The 9,132-nt window shown below is 38.3% G+C and overlaps 1 protein-coding gene and 1 long non-coding RNA gene across 6 annotated transcripts in view; both read right to left on the bottom strand.

The window, feature by feature from the left end:
• The window catches only part of LOC103471283 (uncharacterized), a 27,389-nt gene that overhangs the window by 13,800 nt on the left and 4,457 nt on the right, over nucleotides 1-9,132 (bottom strand). For 2 of the 5 annotated variants that reach the window (XM_017306939.1, XM_017306941.1), the window contains exons 3-5: nucleotides 9,014-9,110; nucleotides 8,603-8,917; nucleotides 8,161-8,415 (exon numbers count right to left, since the gene is read on the bottom strand). In XM_017306939.1, coding sequence (XP_017162428.1) covers nucleotides 8,161-8,415; nucleotides 8,603-8,917; nucleotides 9,014-9,110 — 667 coding nt within the window. Of the gene's footprint in view, nucleotides 1-8,160; nucleotides 8,416-8,602; nucleotides 8,918-9,013; nucleotides 9,125-9,132 lie in introns of all 5 variants that reach the window. The other 3 variants (XM_008420178.1, XM_017306942.1, XM_017306940.1) reach the window with 2 other exon arrangements.
• LOC103471282 (uncharacterized) lies at nucleotides 7-5,093 on the bottom strand. The gene is made up of 6 exons (XR_534618.2): nucleotides 4,944-5,093; nucleotides 3,967-4,084; nucleotides 2,430-2,470; nucleotides 2,267-2,349; nucleotides 330-644; nucleotides 7-122 (listed from the first exon to the last, which is right to left on the bottom strand). It is a non-coding gene; the product is annotated as an uncharacterized LOC103471282 (long non-coding RNA).

The raw sequence follows: 9,132 nt of genomic DNA, 5'->3' as shown, positions 1-9,132 counted from the left end.
GGTCAGTGTGTGTCCATCCAGAGTCCAGCTGTACTGAGGACTGTCACCTTGAGACACACAGGACACCTTCACCTGTCCGTGAGAGAAACACTCAGGGACCAGCTGGACTGAGGACACAGGAGCTGAGAGAGAAACACATGAAAAATGAATGATAGAAAATAATTATTTTAAGTTCTGGTGGAAAACTGTAAAGTACACAATATATTACTGAAGTATTTATGTTAGATATTTGTATTTTACATAAGTAAAATGTGTATTTCATGGTGTGAAATGAAACAATGTAAAAGAGCAAAAAATGGAAGAAAATTAGAAGAGAAATAGTTGATTACCTATAACAAATAGTTGCAGAGTTCTCCATCCTATGTTATTTCCATCTCTACCAAACATTTCAAGTTTATATTCACCGCTGTCAGTCCTTCTCAAGTCATTGATCCTGACTGTTCCATTACTGGGAAAAAAAGGAATTCTGTCGTCCTTTGGAGTAACAACTGTGTTATTCCTCCAATATAGTATCACAGAGTTGTTCATTTTCCACCAGAATCTGGGTATTTCTGACACGTTGTCCATCAGCTGAACGGCTACTGCTCCTCCCAACACTCCAAAACACTGAGCTCCATTTTCTCTGCCATCACAGGAAGGTTCAACTGCTTAAAAAAAACCAAGACCATTATTATTATTGTTATCATTTTATAAAAATTGCATTTACTTTTTTTCGATGAGAACTTTATGTTCGCAAGAGAAAATAATATAAAAATAATCCATCCATTCATTGATCCTTTATCAATATACTATATCAATTTACTAGAACAGAGGTGGGGTACACTCTGGACACAAGACACACAACGCTACACACACAAACTCATGTTCAAGTCTGATTTATAGAGATGAGTTGACCTGAAATGTTTTCAAATTTTGGGATGATGCTGGAGAGAACTGACAAAAGGAAATTATGTGCAGAAACACAAAATATGTCATTATTTTAGCAGTGAAATACTCAAACATGAACAATAAACTATTAATAAATGTGTTGCTTTAGTTTCAGGGATCTGTTGTTGTGTCCCAATGCCATATTTAAATTTCTCAGTTGAAAAAAATTCATGAGGGCAAATAATGAATCTATCAAAATGTTCTATTTACAAAATGAGCTGCAGCAGATTCAGTTAAACCTCAACACAACAAACAAGTGGCAGCTCCTACATCAACAATTTAACTTTTCTTTGAATGAAATGTCTTATTGGTACTTTAAGGCAATCAAAATTTCCTAAATAACATATTTGTTTATAACATGACAAGTAGTGAAAAGTCTTTGAGATTTTGCTTTACCAGTTATGGAAAGTCTTTGATTTAAAGTTTATCAATCATGTCAGAGATGTGGAAAATCAGAATAAAGTATGTTAAAAGCTGTCTTGAAACAGAAAACGAGTTTTGCTGATTTAGAGAATTTACTATGAAATGCAGGACAAATAAAGCTGTTGATGTTGTCTGCTACACACAGTAAGCCAAAAATATAATCAAGAACTAGCAGTTTCTTCAAAATAGTTGGTACAATATCATTACTCCTTAAAGTTGTTTCTGAAGTAAATGTAACTGAGTGAGAAAATGCAAGTAGTTACTGCTTGCCTCAAACTACACATAAAACATTGCATTGCAAATACTTTGCTGCCCTCTAGCGTCTGAGTGACGCTAGACCTGAATGACTCTTATGACGTTCAGACATTAAGGGGTTAAAAGTCAAGCCCGTTCCCGGAAACTAAGAGCTTTACTTAAGCTTGATCATTTCTGAGAAATAGATATCCAATATATACCTTGCTGATGCTGATTAAGTCATTTATCTAAGTAATAGTAGGAGGTGTATGCAACTATTTAACCTTGTAGGTATTTAGTACAAAATTGGGCAAGAGTAAATTCACACAAAATTTTAATTTGTCTACTAAATTATTAGTTTTACGCCTTGTTTAAGTTGTTAATTCCACACCAAAAAGAAAGGGTTAAAAGCACAATATACATACAAGATATGCTAAGGATGACTGGCACTGATGCAGATCTAATGCATACCAAGGAAATACTTTTTTAAACTACCAATGTAGACAAAAATGAACCAATAGGAGGAAATTTAAACAAAAAACAACATTAAAGGTATCACAATTTAATCCATTAAGGATTTTACTGTCAGCTGTGTTTTTGTTTCTAAAAGTTCAGGCTATTTTAGAAAAGAAGACAAAAAACACAACAATCAATTAGATGTGAAAAATTGTGAACCACTCACCACTACAGACTCCTATCAGGATCAACTGCAGCTTAATCACAGCTTTCATGTCTCTATTGACCCAAGTCTTTGTTGATCAGTGACTGTTAAAAACATAAATGCATGCAACAGCTGATGTATGTCCCGTTAATGATTAGCTTCAGAAGAAAAACTGTGCAAATACCTTTCAGTTAGGGGTGGAATAAGGAAGGAAGTTCAGCAAACCTAAAATAACAATAAAAAGAAGAAGTAAGAAGATTACAGTTTGCTGTAAGCTATTCTCCTATTAGCTCTGTGATGATGGAGCATCAGAAACCAGGTTTCCAGGCTATACGGAGTTAAAAGGGTGTGCATCAGATGAAGTCCCGCTTTGATACATGTGTATTGCTGAAACATACAACCGCTGATATTGCCTCACGTTACACTGGACATATCACTGCTGTAATGCGTGTCAGTGTTCAGGACAAAAACGCTACAAACCTTTGTGGGTTGTTGTCAGTAGCTTGGTTAAGGATGCAAGTAGGAGAGCATCAACAGTGGCTGAAATGGAGCCAATAAAAAAAGAACAAAAACTTTCATCTGGAAATATTTTGAGATCACTGTTCACAATATAATTCAATTAACTCCCACCCTCCAGAAATGTCATAGAAATTTCCGAAAAAATAAAATGTTTCATAATAATAATAATAAAAGGTTTTATAAGCAGTAGGATAGGCAAAGCTGAAGCGTATTGAGCTTGTATGATACTTTATGTAGTTATCAGGTAGATTTCATAAACCTCCAGAAATTACAAGAATTTTTTTTAGAAAAAGATAAGAGATTTTTCTGCCAGCTGGTTTATTGGTGCCAGTTTCCTTAATTTTGGGAGGTCGGTGATTGGCCGATTTTTACATGTGAAACCGATCTTATCAACCTCTGCAAAGGTCTAAAAATCAGACACTGTCCTCTTTTGTTCTTCTGTGAAAAAGGTTTGACTGCACATTTATAGTTAACAATAGTGACCTTACTGTTGCCAGTTCAGCAACTTTCTTGCTATTTTGAGCAACATTTCAGACAAAAAAAAAAAAAATGGTATTGGCCAAAATTGGAATCGGCAAGACAAGCTTTTTAAAAGATTGATAATCAGTGTTTGGTCAGAAAACTGCAATCGGTGCACTCCTAAAGAGAATCTGAGCAGGGCACTAAGATGATATTGCAATACAGCAACCAGCTTGATGAACAGATTGGAAAATCACTTTGCAGTGATGCTACTACTTAATATTCATCCATCCATTATCTCAGCTCTGAAAGCAGTTAGTTACTCTCTCATCCTTACTGATAACTTTGCCTGTGAGTTATTTTTAAAGTCACAGTTTTATAGTTATATTTACATTATCAACATCATAACTGGATTACTTCAAACCTAAGGACTGGGGGATTTTATTTTTACCTTACTTTTCTTCACCTCCAAGTTGAACCGGGGCAAAATGCCTCCGGTCGACCCCAGAAACATTAGCAGTATTATACAATGACTTCAGTCTATAGAAATTAAGATTCAATGCCTGGTGGTGAACTTTGAGATCAACGCTACCTGTGGAAATGAAACAACTCTCCCTCAAATCAGCGGAGAGGTTGTACGTCCCGCACCAAGCAGCTCACCTTGGAACGTTCAGGGTGCTAAGCTGAAACAAAAGTCTCATACTGCGGATCCCATGAGACGACTAACAGGGAGAACCCCTCACCTGGATGAATCAGCATGGCCGGCTCTGAACCGAAAACCAAACAGCTCCACCGACGCCGCTCCCGAGGACAAAGCGACCAGCCCGAGCCTCAAAACACTCTGACTCTGTTGGAATCCCACTGAAAAACAGATTTTCTGCACTTCAGCTAGAAATCTCACCTTCAAAACATCAACAATGAGGCAAGACCAACACATCCAAACCCCAATACAGCGGTCTTAATTCAAACCTCAGACTGAAGAACTATCGGTCACCAACTCACTTAAACTAACTCTTTTAAGTATCAGATCTCTCTGTGCCAAAACGCTATTAATTAATGATTTCATCACTGAGCATAATATTGATATTATGTTTCTGACAGAAACATGGTTGAATGACAATAATGAACCATCCATCCATTTTCTGAACACCCTTGTCCCTTAGTGGGGTTGGGAGGGTTGCTGGTGCCTATCTCCAGCTAACGTTCCGGGCGAGAGGCAGGGTTCACCCTGGACAGGTCGCAGCAGAAACATTTAATCAAATCTACTCTTCTTCCTTACCCTTAAGCTAATGATGTAGATAAGATGGTAGATGATTTTGTGTCTAAAGTTTCAGATATCATTGATTACATTGCCCCCATTAAAGTGAAGGTTGTGTCTGGTAGGAAGAAATCTCCATAGAGAAATGCACAAACAGTTCAATCTGCACGACAACTCTGCCGTAGGGCCGAACGAAAATGGCGTAAAACTAAACTTTACGATTATTATGAAATCTATAAAGAAAGACGTAACAATCACTCAACACTAAAACATGCAAGGGAAGCTGTCTTTGTAGATGTCATAAACAAAAACATTAACAAAGCTCGAGCTTCATTTGCAACAGTTGAAAGGCTCACAAACCACCTGAATTTCAATCTAATGCTGCCTGCAACAAGTTTTCCAGCTTCTTTTCAGAGAAATTTAAAAAAAAAAAAATCAGAATATGTCAGTCGATCTACCTACCCTCATCTATGGTCATGAGCTTTGGGTCATGACCGAAAGAACGAGATCACAGATACAAGAGGCCAAAATTAGTTTTCTCCATAGGGTGTCTGGGCTCTCCCTTAGAGATAGGGTGAGAAGCTCGGTCATCCAGAAGGGACTCAGAGAGCCGCTGCTCCTTCACGTCAAGAGGAGCCAGTTGAGGTGGCTCAGGCATCTGGTCAGGATGCGTCCTGGACGCCTCCCTGGTGAGGTGTTCTGGGCACGTCTCACTGGGAGGAGGCCCAGAGGAAGACCCAGGAGACGCTGGAGGGACTATGCTTCTCAGCTGTTTCACTCAGTTTTTGTAATATTTGTTAGTCTTACATCACAAATCCTGATGACAGTTGATGGATCTTCACCAGATATGTAGTGTGGCAAACCAAGCAGAACAGCAGCCCTTCTCCTTTCATTTGTGTCCTGCAAGAGATGAGACATTCAGTAAGATGAATATATTTTAGCAAAAATAACAAATTATTGCCTTGTTTTCTAGCCATCTTCTGTTCTGCTTACATCTTTTGCAAGGCAGTCCAAAGTGTCTTTGAGTGGCTGCTTCTTTCCAGATTTATTTGCTGCTTTGTAGACCTCCAGCAGTCTCGGAACCAGGTCATCAAGTCCGTCAAGAAAAGATTCCAGGAGGTCTTTGGTGACGATTCTTGTAAATTCAGTCCTAATCTGAGATGATAGAATATAAAACTTGTCTCAATAAGACACGGTTAACTCAGTCTTAAATCACTAAATTTCTTGGTGGGACTAATTCAGTTGTGCGTTTACCCGTCTCTCATGGAACAGAGCTGGCCATCGGGAGATTAGCTCTTACCTACGCTGAGAAAATGTAGCAACCATCCAATCCTCAAGCAGCTGATAGTTTGGGTCTTTCTTCTGCATTTCAGCCTCCATTATCTTGGGCTTCACCTCCATGTTTTCAGGACTCTGTCCTTCAGGTGGATCAGGACAGTAGTTCACCTCCCCCTTCTTTGACTTTTTGACAGTTTCCCCTTTTGAACTTACAGATTTGCGTTTGTTTATGACCACTTCAGGGCATCCCACTGAACTTAATTTTTGCCTGTAGTTTCCCATTTTAAATTTCAGACTGTGAAACCATGAGTACCATCCCTTTTCTGATCCTGGGTCTTGCAGATAGGGATGCCTTTCCACCAGCGTTTTGGCCACATTTTCATAGTGTTGCCTCTCAGGATAAGCACTAATCTTTGACATACAGTCTGCAAGTGTGTCAAGGATATCAGTCTTCAAAGTTTTAGAAGTCACTGTCACAGATCCATCCTTAGCATATCTACAATTAGCTTCTTTCAGTTGCAGCTCCACATCATGTGAAAACTTTGGAATCGGGAATGGATCAGGCCATTGAACAAAATCTGCACTACTTGGAGAAGAGAGGCTGCCAGTGTCCAGTGTAGAATCCAAGGAGTCGTCAGCTGTGAACAATACTTTCAAAGTTGCACCATCTGCAGGAAGGTCTCTGATGTTCGTTAGGTTGCACAACCTAACGAATTGAAATCAGGATCCTCAAACTGCTAAATGAATCCTCCTCTTAGAGCAAGGTTGGTTCGCAACACCTGGTACAGGTTCTCGACACTTGAGGGGATGTCTTCAATTGAAAGACGCCTGATTTCATTTTCTGAAACTATGACAGGCAGCACATAGTAGACAACTTAGACCTGAAAAATTTGCACGTTAAGAATAAGTGCATCTGGTACAGTGACAAGACACTACATTCATGAGGAGAGAAGACAAAATGATAAGGGTTAATGATAAGACAAGGTTTTAAAACAATTTAAGGGAATCACCATTGACTAAATATTTACGTTATCTTATCAGTTAACTTAACTTGTTACTATAACAATGAACATAATAAAATAAATCGATGAAAAACAAAACAAAAAAGTATTTTAACATTTAAGATAATCAGTAACAGCAGTGTGGGGCAAGGACACATGAAACAAAGGACACAGCTAATTTACTGACAAGGAACACATTACTTACACACAGCCTTTCCCGAAGCCGCTAACTCACTCATAAGCGCCACATATGTGCTTCTGAGGAAATGTACAATACAAAAATCGTGGTAGCTGCTTAAGTCCTATAAGCGCAACCAAGTAGCATACTGCGTTTAGCTAGCTGCATTAACTAACTCCTGCCCTCGACAGTTAACAAGCTGTTGTTTTATGTCCTGTGTTTAAACATGTAACAGAGACACGAACTTTTAACTCTTAATAACACATTTTAAAAATGGATGGCATTATCAAAAAACGACAAATGCAGCTTACCTTACTTCTATGGCTCCAGCTCGCTTCGCATTTAGAAAAAAAATGCCCCGCCAAATTTGAACACCTTTGGGACGGATCAAGGTCTTGGAAAAAATGGTATTCATCCGCGACTTTGCTTTCGACGTCCTTAATCTGGTCAGGTGGTGTTCCTCTTCTTCATTTAATATGGGATGGAGAACTTTATAAAGTTTTACTAAATCTTACATCATATTTAGCCCCTTATCAGATAAAGAGCACATTTCCAGCACTATTTGGATCTCGCATTAATATTGCCAGTGGTGATCAGTTTTTATAAGATCCGGTTACCATTTTAAAACTCAGMTTGTCAAGTTATGTTCACACATTTAAATGTATGTTTCATTGAACTGACTCACATTCTTGAGTTGAAATGCCAAAACTCATGAAATTAAGTTGAAATTACATAACTCATTATATTAATTGGAAGTAACTTATAGAAAAACGTTATGTTAACTAATGGAGGGCATGACAGTGGAAGAACCACAGCAATACTACGCACAGCAATAATACGCAATCCCAAAGTTAGCCGGATATGTTTGAAGACAAAAAAACTTCATTGTTTAATTAAACTGATGAGCTTTCACTGTAGATTGTTAGGTTGATATTATTGTTGGATGAACTCCAGTAGTTTTCACACCAGAGGACGAGGTGTGATCTATGAGATGTTTAGTAATTTTCACCTGCTAATGTACCAAAGTTGATCATTGTCATTAGGGTTGCTATTTGCTATCTAACTGTGTCTTCTTACCCGCACTAGTATATTTAGCTGTTGGAGAGACTGTTGTCTAAGCGATTTGTGTCCCATTTGAAGTGCAGTTACTGACTGTGAAGCCTAGAAACGAGCAAACGACAAACTACTAAGATAAACTAATTATTTATCTTTTCTCACTCACCACAGCCAGGTAAGTTCATTCCTTTGGAGGAGTCACTGACTTGATTCCTGACTGAGCAGATCAGATGTCCTGAGATGTTTCGTCTCAGAAAGATGATGTTGGTCTCAGTATTTCTAGAGAAGAGCTCAGAGTCTGTCAGTGTGTGTCCATTCAGAGTCCAGCTGTACTGAGGACTGTCACCTTGAGACACACAGGACACCTTCATTTCTAACTGAGAGAAACACTCATGGACCAGCTGGACTGAGGACACAGGAGCTGAGAGACAAAYACATGAAAAATGAGTGACAGAAGATAGCTCTTTTTTAATTCTGGTGAAAAACTGGAAAATACAGAATACAAACTGAAGAACGTTGTAAAATATTTAATCTTTAATGAAACATGAAAAATGAAACAATGTAAAAGAKTAAAAAGTGAAAAATTTGGAAGAGAAATAATTGATTACCTATAACAAATAGTTGCAGAGTTCTCCATCCGATGTTAAATCCATTTCTATCAAACATTTCAAGTTTATATTCACCGCTGTCAGTCCTTCTCAGGTCTTTGATCCTGACTGTTCCATTACTGGGAAAAAAGGGAATTTTGTCGTCCTTTGGAGTAACAAGTTTGTCATTAATCCAGCGGAGTATCACAGAGTTATTAGTTTTCCAGGAGAATCTGAAGATTTCTGACAGGTCCATTAGCTGAATGTCTACTGCTCCTCCCAGCACTCCAAAACACTGAGCTCCATTCTGTCTGCCATCACAGAAAGTTTTCATCTCTTAAAGGACAAACAAGAACAAGAAAAAATAGTATATTCATCAATTTTTATTTCTTTACAAAAAAGGGACTCATTTTGTAAAATTTGTTCACTCACCACAGCCAGGTAAGTTCATTCCTGCGGAGGAGTTACTGACTTCATTCCTGACTGAGCAGATCAGATGTCCTGAGATGTTTTGTCTCAGAACGATGATGTTGGTCTCAGTATTTCTAGAG

Source organism: Poecilia reticulata, linkage group LG10 (genome assembly GCF_000633615.1).
Source record: "Poecilia reticulata strain Guanapo linkage group LG10, Guppy_female_1.0+MT, whole genome shotgun sequence".
In the NCBI taxonomy this organism is placed as follows: domain Eukaryota; kingdom Metazoa; phylum Chordata; class Actinopteri; order Cyprinodontiformes; family Poeciliidae; genus Poecilia; species Poecilia reticulata.
The sequence above is the reverse complement of the archived record's forward strand: the minus strand, read 5'-3'. Positions and strand labels throughout refer to the sequence as shown.